We start from the raw sequence: 20,240 nt of genomic DNA on the forward strand, positions 1-20,240 counted from the left end.
ATTTCCTCCAGGTACTGTACGGTGCTGATTAGGTACCAAAACTTGCTGTTTTATTCTAAATGGTAAAATTAGGATACAAGTGTCCATGGCTTAATCAGTACTGTCACATCTGTTGTTTATCCCACACTTCGAGAGTAAACGCTTTATACTCTGAAAGTCCAATTTCAACGACTTTGTTTCTCAAAAAAAAAAAAAAAACAAACAAAACCAGCTAAACCGGTTTGTCTTATTTAGCCTAGGTGTGTGAAGGACTGAAGGCAGGTAGCGTTTATGCAGATGTATGTAGAGCCGTTGGTGTTTGGTGACATGTTTGGACTCGGTGGGCTGTGAGCTCCTGTGTCAGTAATGTAAAAGGGCTGGAGCTTCATCTCGATGCGTTTCCTCCCGTGTCAGTAATGTAAAAGGGCTGGAGCTTCATCTCGATGCGTTTCCTCCCGTGTCAGTAATGTAAAAGGGCTGGAGCTTCACCTCGATGCATTTCCTCCTGTTCTGTTCAGCGACGCGCCGAGTGGGTTGAGCTAAATGTCAACGCAATTACTTACCAGATACAAGCAACCGCGCTACCGATTAGTTGCTGTGATGGAAGAACAGGAAACCCAAACCGGTGTAAATGTGGATATACACGAATGACTTGGACAAAATGTTTATCTGATGCTTGTTTTAATTGTTTATTACTGTCAACACTTAAAGAGCTGTCGCCATGACAATGAGACGGATATTTTTACTCAGATGCTCTTTCTCGCCATAAGCTCAGTAAATGTAAGTGAACAAATTCAATTGTTTGTATTTCTATAAGCGTTTAATAGGACACAGGGTCCATATCGAACAGTGTGTGGCAGTGATTTCGGTTGGCTGAACGTTAAATTGTGTTGAATATGTAGCTGTTTGTGTGGTGGCATGAATTCAGAACAGTGTGTTTTACGATACATTTGATGCTTTCAGGGACATAATGTTGCTGGCCTCGGCCGCGGTGGTATGGGAATGGCTGAACGAACACGGCCGCTGGAGGCCCTACAGCCCGGTTGTGTCTCATCACATCGAGACGGTGATCCGAAGCGAATCCCGGGGAGGGAGCGTCGTGTTAGGCCAAGCCGACAGCCGCCTCGCGCCTTATATCATCGACCTACAGTCGATGCATCAGTTCAGGCAGGACACAGGTAAGAGAGATCTCTCAACGAAGGCCTTTTAAACGCTGTATCGTTCCTAATGAGATCATTGGAAAGATGTGGTTTCGTCTCTGAACGTTTTAAGTCACCTCTCGTAAAGTTGAAGATGTCTTCTTGTGTTAGGTTTTTAATGTTGAAAACACTTTAACCCTCGTACCACGTAAACACACTCTTTTCTTTTGTCATGTGTTGCAACAGTTCACTATAGTTGTAGTTCACACCCTTTCCAGTAAACGGTGTCAGTCATGACAAGTTGATAGCAGATAACAGAGAAGTTGCAGTGAACCCGCGTTTATTTTGTGTTTAATTTTCGGCCAAAGTGCTATTCAGTAGGAATTTACTACAGTCCATATTCATAAAGGTTCTTGTTTACATAGCATCCCTTACGAAGCTATCATGGCTGAGTGGCGACAAGAGTCATCTCCCAATTGGAAAGCAATTCTGAAATGCTTGTTTTGTTTTCACATTAAACTGAACGCTAGTCAACAGTAAACATTCAAAATCTATGAACGTTTGTGAAAACTCTACCATTTCCCACCTAATATCCAGACCTATAGCTAATTTCTGGCCTGATGAGTTGCCTTTACTTAAATAACATACATTTATAAGGCTCTACAGAAGATGAACTAGATCCTATTTTAAAAACGTAACTTGCTTTTTCTTTCTTTCTTTCTTTTTTCCCCAAGTACATGGTTAGGCATGCAATAATAAGGCATGATAAAGCACAAGGCACACTGGGTCCATATCTGAACCACAGTCTAGCAGTTAATGGACCCTTTGTCTATCAGGCTAGAGATAATGAAAAATGTGATGCCATAAAACAGCTGTTTTTCTTCAAGCTACATTTTTGTCCTTATAGAAGGAGTCTTTCTCAAGCAGCTGTTGCTCTTGATGGAAATCTGACCAGATGAAATGAGTCACAAAAATGCAAGCGGATGAAAAGTAAAAAAAAAAAAAAAACAAGAATTCAAACTATATAAGCACAGATTTTTTAAATTGGAATCCTTATCACATGTTCACACTATTTTTGCATGATGGAATATTGCAGGGCAATTTTGCATTGAGTTGGGATTTGTTGTGGGAGACACAGAAAGGCACAGAGGCAGAGAAAGGGAACACAAGTCAGCTTTCGAGTGGGGGTTGGGGAGGCTATAAACATTAGCTGGAAAAGAAACCATCACCCACTCTCTTTGTTGAATTGGAGGAACAGATGTGTGTGGAGAGCGTGGGACAGAATCTGCAGAGCAAACAGGAGGGGAGAAATTTATCAAGACAGAAAGATTAGCCATAGCGAGCCTACTAATTATGTGATCAGAGGACAACATTGTTTAAAGACAAAAGAGAGATATAACCCATCCCAGATGAAAGAAATTGTCCTATGATCCTGATCATTCCCAAATGAACGATCATTGAATGTAATGTCCAGAGAGTGAAGACACTTTTCTGTGTAGGAAGCAATAATCTAATGTTTTCTTTATGTCTACAATATCTACAAATTACTTTAGCTGTTAAGTCTTTTTATAGATACAAAAAACTAATGTGCAATCTTTTAACAATTGGCTCTGTGTGCACAAACGCAGTAATTCAGTTTAATCACAGTTGTTTATCAATTAATAATGTTTCCTAAAATAAATACAAAAAAAAAACAATAAGAAGAAATGTTTTGCATAGAATTCGTTTCAGAGTGCCTTCACTGATAATGTTATCCAGGACTTAGTGACACTTAAAGAAAGAAATTAAAAATTTATTTAGGCATGAAATAGCAACTTTTGTCACCAGTGATTAATATGAATTTTCACCCATTTCTGTCTTCATTTTAGGTCACAGGGAGTTAAGTGTCTTATGAGAGATTATTAATAAAAGAGTCAGAGACATTCGAAACAAGTTTAATTTTATTCTGTTTTTTCTGCATTACTGCTAGAAGAAAAGAATACAACAGAAAAGCAATACAATGAAACTACTGAAACACACACACAGACAGACATGTGCATGCACACGTACTTCAGTCATTTTGAAAGAGCAGGAACATATCTCTCTAACTCCGTTTGGCAAAGAGGTTAAAGATGTGATCCAATTGTGATAGAGCTTATATTATATGCAGCTGGTTGGAACCAGGATCCATGCCAAATTTCAGCTAAATTAGAAAACCGGACTAAACACACACAAATACCGAAGTTTAATCTAAGAGAGCTTCTCTTGCAAACATGGTCCTGTGAGATGGGCCATTTTCAAGTTGAAAAATGGAGGACAAAGACACAGAAGGGGGAGAAGTGCTATGCAGGGACTGAGAGGGGGTTAGCGGAATAATTTGGAAATGGGGACATAAGAAGAAAACAGAGGGGCTTTAAGTTTCTCCTTCTGATTGCGCAACAGGCTGTATAGAGTTTCAACAGCCCTGGGCCCCGCGTGTTTTCCAATGAAAGCCAGAGATTAATCATGCGTGCGCACACAGAAAAATTCATGCATGAATATGTGCACACTGACACATGCAAAGCTGGGTTAGGTTTCCTAATTGCTAATCACTTTCATGTGATCTGTTTGAAAAGAGCAGAGAGTTAGAATTTGGTTTTCTGCTAACCCATTTATTTTTGTGATCTGGGTTAGATTATTTCTTCTTTAGATACCTTCTCAGCTAAACCCTCCACCCCTATTTACAGTCATACAAGCCTTTGTTTGTGGTTTCCTTGCCATATTATACTGTTTCACACAAGTCATTGTCAAATAGAAAAGAGAAAATAGAAAATAATAGAAGAGAGAATCAGAATGTGAACAATGAGTAATGAATTAAGGGTGGAGGGGAACTGTTTAAGTTTAATGTTAATTTCACTGCAAAATTGGTGAACCTGTGAGCATTTATAGTAATTTTGCATAAAAAATTGGTTTCTGCCTCTAAGAAATTAGTATTTCTTTTTTTGTTTTATACAGTAGTACTTATTTGGGGATGAAGTATAATTTTTTCATAATACCTTGATGACACTGATGTTACTGAGAACTGCTGAATTTATTCTAAAAAAGTATGAATAAAAGCACTCAGACTGCTTGTTCAGGCCAAAAATATTTTAAATCACAAGATGATGTACTGTTTATTAGTGATTTCAATAAATTTATGATGTCTCATCATTGCTTTATTTGCTTGTTAGCTCTTGATCTTCCAGCATCTCTCTATTTATTAGGACTTTTTTTAAAACTAATTTCAAGCTAGTCTCACTATAACATGCAATTCTTTTTGTAACTCTCTTTTTATAAAAAATCTTAAAATGCCACAGTCTTATTGACCGTCATTTCCAGCAGACCTTTTATATATCATGACAATTATATTTCTTGAGCAAAATACAGTTACTGGTCTGTTACAGACTGCTTGTAAAATATATTAAAATAGATTGTGTAAATCAGTTGCTAGTTAAACCTCAAAATAGTTGACTGTCTGACTATGCAAGCATTGTCACTCATTTATTATATACTTAACAAAAGCAAACTATATTTACTGTACTATAAATTTGGCAGACTTTTTCACTTAAGTTGATTGCTCTGAGTATTGGTAACTTTTTATTACAGATATTTCTTTCCCTTCAGTAAAAATTGTGTCTTTGTTAGAGCTCTCTTTTTTTTCGTGCTTTTCTTCAGATTCTTACTTTTTAACTGTGCAATTCACAATTTTTTACTGCTTGAATTACAAGAATGTAAGATAAAGGGTTCATACAGTCACCAAGTGAGAAGTGGCTTAGATGAACTGGAGGTCACATAAGCAAGGCGCGCTTCACAATTGAACAGATGGGTGTCTCTGTACACCTGCTTTCAGGCTTTGTCTTGCCTCAGAGGTCCTGGGATCTTGAACCTAATGTCACACTATATGATATACTAAAGCATCTTATATACAGATGAAGTTTTTCTCCCATTATCACTTAGGGCATATTGGTTGGCATGTGAATGCAGACATGACCATCTGTTGATATAGTTGCATTATTGGTTGGGGTACTATTTATTTATTTATTTTTAAATGATTCCTTGAAGAGACTTTTAAATAGGTCATTACAGTTAATAGTTAGTAATATAATTAATTTAGGTGGCATTAGACAGAATCTGTTGTTTATTGTTCTTTACCACTGTGACTTCTATGTACATTTTACAATTCATTTTTGAGAAGAGGAACAGTAACAAATGTATTTAAAATAAGAAATGAGATGTTCAAAAGGACATATTTAAAAAAAATGTTAAAATGATAGTGTATTACTTAATTTTTTTTTAGCAATTTTTAAATCAAGATCATTCAAATTTAATTGAATTTGTAAATGTATATAATATTGACTTATTCACCTTAGAAGTGTCTTTATATGTTTTTAAATGTTAGGAATTTTTTTTATTTTCTTTTGGATGAATATAGAAAATGAGATGTTTTTGCCTTTTTTTGTAAACTGTTAAGTCCCTTTCAGAACTGGAATGTACTTAATCAGCTTACTGACATGGTGAAGCTGTTCTGTTTTGAGAAATGTGAAATGAATATTTCAAACATCATGGCAACCTTTTTGAGCATGAGAAATGCTCACAGACAGGTGTGAAAGCTTTGTTTACTATAACAGCACGCTGCTGGTTGAGGCTCCTAGGTCTTTCATTCTTTTTCAAGGTTCACCCTTTCCCCAGTGTTGCTGACTCATTTGGAGGAAGAGATATAGGCACATAAGGATCAAGGGAATTCTATCCCATTCATCTGGTAATGAAAGAAAATAAGGTTATCTTACCAAACACACAGATTGCAGAATAGGGTACAAAAGGGGAAAGGAGGAAGTGATTAGAGTCTAGTCTAGTCTGAAGACCTAAACATCTGAAAAGAATGAAACCATAACAGGTTCTTAATCTTAACTAGCAGTTTTAATCTGATCATTTATTGATTAATTGATGCAAGAAAAAAAATACATAAAGTGTTCAGTGGGCCTAATGGATACTTTTTTATTGTGATTCTGTAGGTCCTTAATCTCAGTCCTAGGCAAATATGAACTAGTTTGATCTATTGTGCATACTCACATACAACCTGTTATTGGAATTTTGCATGACTAGACCAAAACCGGTTTCTCTCTTTTCTTCTTTGAGATAAAAACTCTATTTTGTGGTTTAGTAGTTAATCTGTAGTAATATTTTAGAACAATTCAATAATGTGTAACTATATTAAGTAGTTACCATATTAACTATGAACATAATGTTCTGATAATTATTAATTTTTGGGAAGAAGCTGATGTCTGAGAGCTATATAGATTTATATCATGCTAAATGTCTGTATGGTTGTATTCAGAAAGGTCAGATAATAGATAATTAGCAATAAAAAAAAAGTGTGTATACATATATATATATGAGAGAGAGAGCAAACTTTTTTTATTGCTAATTAAATTAAAATTCCATGGCCAAATTATCTAGTATCATCAGTGGTGTGTACCTAAACATATAGAACAAAGTAATGAATGTACTACTTAGAATTAATTAATTAAATTTAAAATAATTACAATTACTAAAATCTGACATCTGTTTCTACTTCTTACAGGTACTTTACGGCCGGTACGCAGAAGTTTCTATGACCCAGGTTCAGCACCAGGTCAGGGCTGGCTGTGGGAGTGGGAGAATGATGCAGGTTCTTGGACAACATATGACATGGAGGTGTGCATCGCCCTGCAGGCAGCACGGGATCGCCAACAGCAATGGTTGGATTTGGCACCACTTGGCTTTTGCTACCTTGTGGACTTTCAAAGCATGACTCAGATCAATCAGCAAACCCAGAGACGCCGGCGCATCCAGAGACGCTCAGACATGGCCTATCCACTCGTCTCTGGGCCATTGCCAAAAGCCACCCAAGGATGGGGCTCTGGGCCTGGAGGGGCAGCTGGTGGTGGAGGCACTGCAGGTGGAGGTTCAGCTGGAGCACTTTTGGGAGTTGGAGTTTCTGGCTCTAGCACCAGTGAAAATGGTGGTCCGCTCTACCCTAGTGGAACACTTTCAATGTCATCTCTTTCCTCTCCTGGACAGCCTTGTGCCTGCCAGCAATGTATGCTTGTCTTGAGTGTGAAAGCAAATGCCATGGCATCTCAAACGCTAGGACGCAGAATGCCCCCCACAAAAGCACTCAGTCCTAAATCCAGTCAAGGGACACTTCCATACTCTGCTACAACGTCATCCATATCAAATTCATACTCACAAACACTGCCTCATGGGTTGTCCTTGAACCGTTCCCTCTCACAAGATCGCAAGAATGCTGCTGCTTTTGCCCAGTCTTTGTCCATGCTCACCTCTAACACTGCCAGTCTTTCACTGTCATCCAATCGCCCACCTCCTCCATCGTTGCCCCCTCCACCACATCCAACAGCATCCCATCAGCAGTCTTTATCCATGCCAAGCAGCACCACAACATCTCTATCAGTGCCAACTGCAACACTCATCACTGTGGCCTCAAGCAGCACGTCATGTTCATCCTCATCATCAGCATCAACAGCTGTTCCACCTCAGCGTTCTGCAGCATGTGCTGCTCCTTTGCCCCCTCGTGCCAGTCTGGCAGGGCTGAGCCGGCCAGCACTACAGAGGATTGCCATGGCACAATCCCGGGCACTCATCGCCTCTGGGTGAGAAGGGGCTACTTTCTCTTTCTTAAAATACTTTCTCTGTCTTTTTATAATGCACAATATTTTCTATGATACAAAATAGCATTTTATTTATGTAACAATTAAGTAAATTTTTTTTTTGTGTCCTGGTTGCCAGTTTGCAATAATATCACCTGTTGACAGTGTTGAAAGTGTCAATGTTAATTACTAAACTTAGCAGACCGCTTTGTGCCATTATAGAAAACTATCTGATGTATCTTGGGTTTCTCTGTAAGTCATTCATTCAATTTGAGGGCATGATTATTTTTTAAAGAGTTTGAAATATGTTTAATTTGTTCTTATATTACTTTACAACAACACAAATGCATGGAAAATAGGTTTTTAGATATGACTTACAGGTCTTCTGCTGCTGCTGAAGAAAAACATGTTGTTTTGCTTAATTCTGCATAATTTGAAATCTAGCCCCAGCTCCCTGTGTCTTTTCATTGTGTTTAGCTGAGTAGTGGCATTGTAAAGCACCATTGTTACAGTGTGACTGCTTCATATTAATTATGATGTATGATTGCATGGTTAATACACCATGATCCTTAATTATGTTATACCTTTATATATAACTACTGTTTTTAGATCAGGCTGTCATCTTGTGCAAATTTTAAACTTTAACAATTAGTTTAGGTATCTCTGGTTAGAGTTTAGAGAACCAAGAGAATTTTATGGTCTCATATCCCTTTCCTATGATGTTCAGGTGACACTTCTATGGACTATGACTTTTCACATTTGTGGATGTCTGTACACAGACTTGTTGCATGTTAATATCTATACCCCTTATTCATGTGCGTGTGTGAGAGGAAAAAATATTGGGGGAGTGTTTGTAGGCTGCATGTTTATATGTGCACACTTATGCAGTGCAGTGTGGGGGAGTGTGTTTCTCACACTGTTAAATCATCCAGCATGTCGCGGCTTGATGACCATCTGGGGACAGAACTGAGCATTTGAACAGTGATGGAATGAAGCTGAAGTAAGCGAAGGGGAAAAACACTAAAAAGAGGATTGTGAACAGAGCCTGGGAGGGGGATTGAATCTTTCTGTCTGCCCACTTCCCACATTTCTGTGTCTCCCTCTCATCTCCACCCACTTCCCAGGCTTTTACCCCACCCCCACTCTCATTGTGTGTTCCTCTAGGGTTTCTATGGAAACCTTTTGTTGGCATGGCAAAGCCTAGTCAGCATTAGCAACACAATGCTGCTTCCATCAAGTGTGTGCATGTGTATGTGAAGGGATGAAAGTGCAATCATTATTCCATTGTACTATATAGTACACCTATTTTGAGTTATGAGTTTTTGGAAAGCTTTGAGCAGTTTACACATGTTTTGGCAGGAGATGTTCAACAACAATCTGGATTCTAGTGGAAAGCCAGTAAAATGTAATTGTCTAGAACTTCTCTATAGTCTTAGGAAACTTTAATCCATGCTTGTGGTCTAATTTGTTTGATGTTGATCTTGGTCACTCTTCAGATCTGAACAAACTAGCAAGCAAAGGCTAACCTAAAAAACACAGGCAGTTGTGATATTTATTTATAATTTAATAAGTTAATGCATCCTCATTTTCCTTCACACATGGTAATCTATTGAACTATAATATGCTTTTAAACATTAAGATATCTTCTCTTAGAAATTTGAGGCAGGAATTTTTGATATCTCGGCTAATACGGTAGAAAATTAATTCTATACCCATTGTATGGGTATGGCGTGTCCGTGTGTGTGTGCACACTGAAAAAATTAGACTCTAAAGTACTCTGTCCTCCCCCACCTCTGCAAACAATAAGGCTTAACTAGAACCTCACAGTCAAAGACTACAGCTGCCAATGTCTTAACAATTCCAAACTGATGTAAAGGGCTGTTTTTATATTGATATAATCAATGTAGATTATGATAATGCTGAAAGATCAATTTATCTGACAGTGTGCTGTGGCATAGCTGTGTGTGTGTATGCATGTGAAAGAGAGGTAGTATGCGAGTGTATCTTGTCATATTGAGACACAAGCTTGTTTCTCAAAACAGTTTTGTTTCCCTGATTCAATTGTTAAATGGCTGGATTTACCCCTTGGTGTTAAGCCTTATGACTTCACGTTAGGTTCGTTCTGACGCTGACATTAAATGTCAACTAACCACAGGGCTTTGTTTGGTTTTCTCTTTAGATGTTATTAACAATGCTCTATTTGTTAGAGCTATTTCTTTATAAAGTTTTTATATGATCATATGTGAATATTACATTAGCAGCACATAGAATTATGTATTTAACTGTTGTTAACACTGATTCTTAATTGCTTCTTTTGAATTGATATGGATTTAAATACAGTATTTTATTTTTTAATAACAATCTCTATTCACTCATTTGTCAAACTATCTTGTTAGTTGTAATTTGGTTTGATTCACATTTTAGCAAATAGTTTTCTGCAAAGGTTGTGAAAACCATCTTCTCCTTTATTCAGTGATTAATTTATCTGCTATTACATACTACATACTGAACATTAATTTTTAGGTCTGAGCCATGATAGGCCTTTTAGAGATTCTTTGTAAAAGGCTATTTTTTCAATCTCTCTTTGCTTGTGTGTGTGTTTATATTAATTTTTGGATTAGTTTGAGACAGACATACAATCTGTTGCAGAAGTGATGCTTGTGTGTTGTCAGGGCAGTCAGCAGATGGTAAGTAATGGATTAGGGCTGTAGAAAACCAGAACATCGCAAAAAATGTGAGATCTGCAGAATATAGTAGAAAGAGTGTTTTAATATTGTGTTTAAGACACAAAATGCACACAGAATTCTAGAAATGTGTACTTGTACAATAAGTAGTACACAAGAATGTATTACAACTGTACCAGTACTGTGCCAGTACAGAAAGTATTACAGAACAGCCACACTCAAAAAAATTATTCTTTAATTGTCCAAAACCTGCTAGTACAGCCAACATGGGATGTGAGAGATTTATGCTGTATACAGTATAACTCAGAATTAATGTTTTTTTATTTTTTGGTTGCTCTTCAGTGTGCCAACAGTGCCAGTGAAGAACCTCAATGGTTCCAGTCCCATCCATCCAGCTTTAGCAGGTAAGTCTGTAAAAATATGTGTCTTTTATGAGTATATTTGAGTACATATATAGACTGGAAACTTTGGTGTAACTGTATTAGATGTTATTTAGTAATTTCTATTATGCATATGGTCATAATTTTGCATTATAATGCATTGTGTAACCATATATAGTTACACTGCTCATGTATGTGTATATATATTACAGGAATCACAGGTATTCTGATGAGCGCAGCAGGGCTACCTGTTTGTTTGACTCGTCCTCCAAAACTGGTGCTGCATCCACCTCCTGTCAACAAAAGTGACATCAAGCCAATCCCCGGACTTGGACACTGCTGCCGGAAAACCACCAAAAAACAGGCTCGCAAAGGTATCTGCAAATACACGCAGATTAAAACTTTGTGTATTTAACTATAAACTAATATTATTTATGTGTTAAGACTCACTAAGACTCATGACTCATATCCTTAATGAGTGTAAAATATAAATATAAAATATAAATATAAAAATATAAATGTAAAATATAAATAGTTAATTTTTCTACCTAAATATATATTCAAAGTTTTTCTCCTTCTTAGGCAAGACTCCAGAGGAGGTAGTGAAGAGATACCTACAGAAAGTGAGGAATCCTCCTGAAGAGGTATGACACATCATTCTCTCACACTTTCTTTGCTCTTCTGGTGTATTCTAGTATTGAACTTTTGAATAAATCACATAAACCTTACCACATTTTGCTTAGAAGGGTGAGTTGATCAAATTTGGGCTCATAATTTCACCTTTATCACACACTACAGAGGATAGAAATAATGTTATTAACCTTGTGTAAATGTTTGTGTTCTTGAACCTCTTAAATTTGAATAGAGGGCCAGGAGTGTATAAATGCAATGATGTATAGCTTTTAATTAATAAATTAAAGAAATTAACTGATTCCAATCCCAGGACTGCACTATCTGTATGGAGCCTTTGGCTGGCCCCTCTGGTTATAAAGGTCCAGGTGTGGGTGCTGTATCCCGTGCAGAGTCAGTGGGTCGACTGACACAGTGTGGCCACCAGTACCATCTACAGTGCCTGGTAGCAATGTACAACAATGGCAACAAAGATGGCAGCTTGCAATGTCCCACATGCAAGACGATCTATGGTGTGAAGACTGGCAACCAGCCACCTGGGAAGATGGAATACCATGTCATTCCTCACTCGCTCCCTGGACACCCCGACTGCAAATCTATTCGCATAATATACAACATACCACCTGGCATACAGGTAACGTATATTCATGTACAATTTGACAAAAAAAATATTTCTGCTATATGTATGTTTATTTTTTGTTGTTGAAGGGTTCTGAGCACCCAAACCCAGGGAAGCCTTTTACAGCAAGAGGATTTCCACGCCACTGCTACCTTCCAGACAGTGAGAAAGGAAGGAAGGTATTTTGGGTTTTTTTATTCTGTTAACAGTTGCAATCAAGCACCTGTGTGAGCGCATGTGCGTGTGTACTGTATATACATGTATCATGTTTTGTTGGTTTGTTTTGCTGTTAATAGTAATTGACTATGTAACTAGTGTTAATTTCGTCAGACGAAACGAGACAAAATATGTTCAACAACCTTTTTTTTTATGACTAAGATGAGACGATGACAAGACTGCACCACTGTCCAAAAACGCTGACTAAGACTAAATTAACATGCATTATTGTTGACGAAAAAAGATGAGGTGAAAATGTTCTGTATAAAATAAAAACTAAGATAAAATCTCTCTTCATTTTCGTCTACAATTGTCTCTGCTTTTTCATCAGCTGTTACGCCTTTAAAATATTCAGAACGAGTTTGCGGCTTAGCGCTGTTTAGTGTGTGCGTAGAAAGAATTCGTCCACGTGATGCTCAAAAAAAAAATAATTAAATCCTGAGCGCAAGTCCACCGTCTAGGCGGGCTTTTTGTGTTAAATTATATTTCCTGTCGCTGCGCAGGCTATAGAGATGAGCCGGATACTCTTCTGAAACGAGTATCTGGTACGGATAAAGCACTTCTGCCGAGTACGAGTATTATACGAGTAATACGAGTCAATATCTGTGCTCGGATTGAATGAAAATCATCATTGGGTAGCTGATTGTGTCAGCGTTCTGTAATAGGCTAGTCACAGCGCCCCTCCCCTACACACATACAGATGTATTGTGTTGCTGTGTCTCGCTCTGCTCACTCACAGTCACACACAGAACAGCTCTCTGTCTCTCCCTCAGACACTCGGGTTCGCGGGTCTTTTCCGTTAACGTTTAGGGTTTCTTCAGCTTTTTACTTTGGGTTGTAACATTAATAATACGTACTTACTAACCAGTAGAGTTCTGGTAAACGTGGGTTTGTTCAGACGTGGTGCTTGCTTGGTAGAATGCGACTCGCATTGCGTCTCTGCCTGTCGGAGATTTTTTTTCTTTTTTAAACCTTCAGCTGTCTCTAACCAGTAACCAGACACTGAGTGTCTGACACATTTTTGCTGTATTTCATAAAAACATAAAGGTAGTAAGCTAGTGTTATAAATATTACAAATTAATTATTACCGCTTAAAGCCCCGCCCATTTCAAGACAAGCCCCACCCACTCCGAGTACGGATACGGATACAGATAATTCATATGGTTAACAGATACGGATACAGATACAGATAATGCTGTACTCGCTCATCCCTAGCAGGATCTTTTATTGTACATGACAGCTTATGTCCCGATGACCGGTCTTTGCATTACGATTAAAAGCAGTATCAATAAAGTAAAAAATGTGATGTGCAGTCAAGTTCGAGTGAAACATATGTGAAACACTTTTTTTACTGAAATGTTTATCAGTAATAATCTCAGTAATAATGTGTTTTAAAAAAGACTACAATTTTTTGACTAAAACTAGACTAAAATAAAAAGACTTTTAGTCGACTAAAACTTGACTAACAAAAAAAGATATGTGAATGACTAAATATGACTAAAATTAACAAGGACATTTGGCACAAGACTAAGACTAAATTAAAAATAGGTGATGAAATTAACACTATATGTAACAACAGTCTTCTGCATTCTGTAATAGTACGTTACGACTAAAGTTATTCATTTGTATACATAGGTTTTGAGACTTTTATTGGTAGCATGGGACAGGAGGCTGATCTTCTCAGTGGGTACATCTAGCACCACGGGCGAGTCAGACACAGTTATCTGGAATGAAATCCACCATAAAACTGAGTTTGGCTCCAACCTCACAGGCCATGGCTACCCTGACCCCGGCTACCTGGACAATGTTTTGGAGGAACTAAAGGCCCAAGGCATGACCGAGGAAGATGGACAACAGCTGTGAAGAACAGAAATGGCAAGGAAAGAGTATAGAATTCAAACAAAGGCCTGAACTATATAAAGTGGACATGAAATAAATGAGGAGGATAACTAAACACCTAGGCCTTTTTGTTGGGTTTTGGGAAAAACAAATTTCTGAGGCACAAAGTGTGTTTCAAGTGGGAGATTGTGTTTGAATTAACTGTGGTGGGCGTTTAAGAACTGACATGACCTTTTCTCAGTTGTGGACCAAATGTTACACATACATGATTGAGGGCTGTGGTTTGACTAAATCAGGCATTAGTGGCCCTCTAATTTGTTGATTGATACAGATCAATAAATATGCAGCACTAATACCAATAATCTTAGAAAAGAGTGTTGTAAGAAAGAAAATGAAAAATGATCAGCAACAGAAGGAAAAGAAAGTAGACTGGATAGAGGGTTTGAAAATGGACAGGAAGGTTAACTTGTGGTAGGGAGCCTAAGAAGAAGAATAATAATAAGAACGGCCAAAGAATGTAGTTTTAATTTCATAAAGTAATAAATTAGGTGCCTGTTTTGGTAGAGCTGTAGTAAAGGTGTGTGTGCACTTGTGTGAAGTTGAGAGGAAAGCCTTGTGCCCTCAAGAATATTTTTTTTAAAAAAACATTCCTTATTATGACCATTTCATATGATTGAGTTATTTAACCTGAGACCTGAGTGCTTAACTTGTATCATGATTGCTGTTATCATGTAACACCATTCCATGTGTTAGAAATTATTTTGTATAATTTTGTATTGCATTATTTTTTTAAATGTCATCGAAAATAATACATGGGTGTGGCTCTGTTGAGTGTTGAGTCTGTCAAACTACCCTGTCAGAGAGTTGTAAACACCTACGGTGTAGTTTCTGTAGTATAAGAGAATGCTTAGTGTGGACTTAAAGGTGACTGAAAAGATTTTTGTTGGTATTGAGTTTAAAAATCAAATGTCCTTTTCAGTCCAGGTTTACACATATTCTCGGTAGCCCTAATTTCTTCATATCAAATATATATATATCAATGCCTCATTAAGGTATTGGGTATGATTAAAATGTCCTGGCTTTTCATAGTGATAGAGTGTTAAAGGACAAAGTTTCATATGATAAAGCACATTGGAAGACTTTATTGTGTTCCATGTTTGTATAATAGAAGAGTCCTAGTCCATTATGAGGGAAGAATGGAAGGCCAAGCAACTTTAGCAGCAACGAACAACAATAGATGCATGTTGATGACAGCTGACCATCACACACATTGTGTGTTCTCTAAACTGCTGCCAAAAAAGCTGGAATTGTCTAGAATGTCTTTGTATGCTGTAGCATTATGATTTCCCCTCCCTGGAACCAAAGGACACAGATCTGTTCTATCATGATGGTGCCCCTGTTCTTAAAGCAAAATCCATAAAGACTTGGTGTAGAAGAACTTGAGAGGACTGTGTAGAATCCCGACCTTAACACCACTGAACACAATTATGATGAATTGGAACGCCAACTGCACACCAGACCCCCTCACTTAAAACCTTTTTTGACCCACCCTAATTCTCCTGTGGGTGAATGAGCACAAATCCCTAAAGCCACGCTCCAAGATCTACTGAAAAGCTTTCCTAAAAGACTGGAGGCTGTTATAACAGCAAAATGAGAGAAGGGTTTGTTAATCACTCTTAATTTCCATAGTTTTTGAATTGGCATGCATTTTGACAGATGCAAATCTGTACACCCTTAAATTTCATATTTAAACCGGTTCTCTAGATTCACCTCTGAATTGGTGGGACCTGTTTTGCGATTTAATTCAAGTGTGGCCTCAGAGGTGATTCAGATTAAAAGATGAATTTGGATTTTTTGTGTGTCTGTCTTCAAATCTGTGTTGCACTGCCTTTGATACCCTCCCTGTCTGTTGTCCAGTTCGTGTATTCAGTCATTAACTGATCTATTCTGTCTTTGACTTGAGTGTGTGCCATAATTGTATCTCTGTAAGAGTGAAAAAATGCATGTGTGAGCACAGGTGTCAACTGTATGCATGCATTTGTGCTTGATTGTGTTTGTATGTGTGTATGTTGTGTGATCTGACCAAATTTATGGTACAATTTTCTTATTTTCTGCATGCTTTTCTTTCCAGTACATATTTAGTGCATTGGTGCCTGCATTTCTTTATTTTTTCCCATTTCAAATATTTCACATCTTAAGGTACTAGGTTACATAACTCACCAGTCTTTCTAAAATGTACAGAAATCCTCTGTATTTGTCAATGTCTTTTCTTTATGAAAAGGAACCTAAATGTAGATTTCTCTGATTGTGTAAAATGTCATATTTTCTGAGCCAGCTTCTCCTTTTCATTAACATCAAAACAACAGAAGTCTTGAATGATTCAGTCTTGTTTTTTGGAGATGTATGCAAAATGGATATTAACCTTTTTTATTGTATTTTCTGGACTGCCAGAAGTTTGGATAAAGACATGATCAAAACAACAAAATATATGTATATAGTAATAGGGGGTGTAAATACAACAATTTGAGGTATGTTATTAAATGAAAAAAAAAATAAAGAATGGGTAATAGTTGACTGACTTCTATTATTACACCTTTATAATAAACACACTGCTTTGCCATAACAAACCAATGAAAGTTGACGTAGCATTGATTATCTCATTACAATGGCACATGTCAAGAGGTAGACTGTATTAGGCAATAAGCATACAGTCACTTCTTGAATTTGATGTATGGATATTTGAAGTGTGGGCCAAAATATGTTGAATAGGCTCAAAGCATTCGTGGGTCCAGGTTAACATGTACTTCAGAATTTCAGTGGCTTTCATTTAGTATGTCATCCGCCGTAACTGTCAGCCCGGCTAGCTCAGTCGGTAGAGCATGAGACTCTTAATCTCAGGGTCGTGGGTTCGAGCCCCACGTTGGGCGCTGATTCTTTTCTAAAGGCAAATAAATAATGAGTCTTCGTCAAGCGTTATTTATATATGAATACATTATATCAAATATATAAACACCATTTTTTAAACTTACCCTTCCCACGAGGTATAGAACGCGACAAAACACCCAAAAACCCCAAACATATTTATGTGACGTTATGGCACTTATGTATACTTTTATGTTATGGCATACTTTTACATGTTTGTTAGCGCCGTAAAAATAATCACGGACTCCTAACGAAGGCGAGTATTAATGTTTTGCAGAACTTGAAAGCACCTGGTGAAATTAAATTATAATGAAATTAAGATCCGGTTCAAATCAAAACAACCTGAATTACGCATTTTGTACAGTTTCACGTTACGTTTCGTTTCCCAGAGCTTAAAAACCACACCTCCTTCGAGCCGGATTCGAACCAGCGACCTAAGGATCTCAGTGTAAACCGCTACAGTCCTCCGCTCTACCAACTGAGCTATCGAAGGGCTGTTAAATGCTAAATTTATAAATTATGTAAATAATTATGTACAGAAAAGTATTAAAGTTTGTTGTATATCTATATATAGATGGATTGTGTTTTGAAGTCAGAAGTCAATAAACCATGGCGCTTGCGCCCTCTAGCGGATACAAACAAAAATCTTTTTTAATGTAATACTTTGAACCGCAAGAGGGCGCAAACTCCAACCGTGTCACTAATTAAATATTCACTCACTCACTCATTTTCTACTGCTTATCCGAACTACCTCGGGTCACGGGGAGCCTGTGTCTATCTCAGGCGTCATCGGGCATCAAGGCAGGATACACCCTGGACGGAGTGCCAACCCATCGCAGGGCACACACACACACTCTCATTCACTCACGCAATCACACACTTCTTCTTCTTCTTTCGGCTTTTCCTTTCAGGGGTCGCCACAGCGAATCATCTCTCTCCACCTAACCCTATCTTCTGCATCCTCAACACTTGCACCCACTAGCTTCAAATCCTCATTAATTACATCCATATACCTCCTCTTTGGCCTTCCTCTTTGCCTCCTGCCTGGCAGCTCCATGTCCAACATTCTCCTACCAAACGCAATCACACACTACGGACACTAATTAAATATATTTTTGTTAAATATTTCTTATTCTTTCTCTCTATTATAATTACTAAACAGGCACATAGAATAAATCTAAAAAATTCCATAATTAATATAAATATATTGCACTCTATTTCACTTTAGTGCTGCTAGATCATCTTTCCACCCTAACCGAATATAACAAAACCAATCCCTTTTTTTATTTAACAGCAAAATGAACTGAGTAAAACCACAGAAGAAAAACGCACAACATCAATATGCAGCAGCAATAACAACATGAACTGTTTCAATGAAAAATAGGAGAATATGATGTCACTACATGATGCAGAAACACTAGTACATGCTTTTGTTACCTCTAGGTTGGTTTGTTGTAACGTTTTACTGTTTGGATGTTCAAGTAGGAGCATAAACAAGCTCCAGTTAGTCCAGAACACAGCAGCAAGAGTCTTACTAGAACTAGAAGATATGAACACATCACTCCTATCTTATCCACACAGCATTGGTTTCCTGTCAAATCTCACATTGATTATAAAATACTTTTACTGACCTATAAAGTACTGAGGTTTTGCGCCTCAGTGTCTATGTTGTTAATGAGTGTCTATGTTGAAATTTAGGATACACTGATTCTACACACAGATTCTACACACAGAAGATAAGAACTGGTTCCTTATTGTGCAATAAAACTGGCCTGAAGATGACTGGAGATCAAATGTAAAATCACCTACAGGAAGCTGTCTCAAAATGATTTCTGTAAGTTGTATAATATTGTCATTAATGATTTACTCTAATTTTGAATCTTTATAGTTCCAGTTACTGCACATTGTTAAACATTAATAATACAAATACATAAAAAAAAAAAAAAAACAATTATATATTTAAATAAAAATGTTCATACTTTCTAATTAATCGTTTTGACTTTTTTTGGTCATCAAAAGTAAAAAAAAAACCACTATAATACAAAAATTAGTAAGTCTCTATCTTTGAATACATTCATGAATACAACCCATATATTTGTTTTTGTTTTTTTCATACAATAAATATTTTCTCGTTATCATGACACAAATAACAAGACAATTTTTTATAAGGAAAGACAAAGGTTTCTGTTGTATATCATGTTAGGACCTATTAGGACTTCCATATGAATTTATGTATAATATGCCAAGGTTCCACTCTTCTAGAATTACTGAAACCTCTGGATGAACAAGTATGAAGGCTGTAGTTATTTTTCCCACCTGGTTTCTGAAGGTTTTGTGGGGAAAAAAATGACTATGTATTTAAATTTGTTGTGTTTTGTGCTGTCACCTGAGGTTATTTGTTTGTTCATAGTTGATGGTAAGGATCACACAATTATTGTTATTTAGGCCTGATACATAAAACCATAAAACAATCATAGGAAGGATGCCATGTTGATAAAACCAGGTCAAGGTCAAGATCCCGGATACAGGCGGCCGAAATGAGTTTCCTCTGCAGGGTGGCTGGGCGCTCCCTTAGAGATAGGGTGAGGAGCTTGGTCACTCAGGGGGAGCTCAGAGTAGAGCCGCTGCTCCTCCACATCGAGAGGAGTCAGCTGAGGTGGCTCAGGCATCTGTTCCGGATGCCTCCTGGACGCCGGGAATGTAAAACCGGGAGGAGGCCCCGGGGAAGACCTAGGACACGCTGGATGGACTATATCTCTCGGCTGGCCTGGGAACACCTCGGTATTCCCCCGGAAGAGCTGGAGTCCCTGCTTAGACTGCTGCCCCCGCGACCCGGCCCCAGATAAGCGGTAGAAGATGGATGGATGGATGGACTATTTTAAGTAGCAACTTTGCCAAGTGTATAATTGAAGTGTGTTTTGGAAAGTCACTAACTGGCCATCTTTGCAACCTCACCAGCATCAATCGCATTAAAACCTAATGTTTTATTTTATGAGTGTACTTGTACCTGAGTAGCCATTGCTTTGTGAAGATGTTAACATGTCCTCAGTGATGTGAATGCAGAGGTCCTGACTGAGCTCCAATGCTAAATCAGTGAGTTCTTCATAGTCTTTAGGGTCATCGACCAACATCACAATCTCTGCAGAAACACAAATGGTACACGTATATTATGGAATCATCCATGCAGA

General features: G+C 37.6%; 1 protein-coding gene and 2 non-coding genes across 3 annotated transcripts; 2 read left to right on the forward strand and 1 right to left on the reverse strand.

Annotated features, from left to right (window-relative positions):
• The first annotated feature begins 285 nt into the window (after window positions 1-285).
• On the forward strand, window positions 286-16,704 carry dtx4b (deltex 4, E3 ubiquitin ligase b). Its single transcript, XM_060872717.1, has 9 exons — window positions 286-759; window positions 943-1,157; window positions 6,697-7,765; window positions 10,789-10,850; window positions 11,039-11,200; window positions 11,409-11,470; window positions 11,770-12,090; window positions 12,165-12,254; window positions 13,927-16,704. Coding segments are annotated over exons 1-9 (2,211 nt in total). The 5' UTR covers window positions 286-757; the 3' UTR covers window positions 14,155-16,704.
• Window positions 16,705-16,984: 280 nt separating this feature from the next.
• trnak-cuu (transfer RNA lysine (anticodon CUU)) lies at window positions 16,985-17,057 on the forward strand. The gene has a single exon. It is a non-coding gene; the product is annotated as a tRNA-Lys (tRNA).
• A 401-nt stretch (window positions 17,058-17,458) lies between these two features.
• Window positions 17,459-17,545, reverse strand: trnay-gua (transfer RNA tyrosine (anticodon GUA)). The gene is given in 2 exon segments: window positions 17,459-17,494; window positions 17,509-17,545. It is a non-coding gene; the product is annotated as a tRNA-Tyr (tRNA).
• Between the last annotated feature and the right edge of the window lie 2,695 nt (window positions 17,546-20,240).

This window comes from Tachysurus vachellii, chromosome 6 (assembly GCF_030014155.1).
Source record: "Tachysurus vachellii isolate PV-2020 chromosome 6, HZAU_Pvac_v1, whole genome shotgun sequence".
In the NCBI taxonomy this organism is placed as follows: Eukaryota; Metazoa; Chordata; class Actinopteri; order Siluriformes; family Bagridae; genus Tachysurus; species Tachysurus vachellii.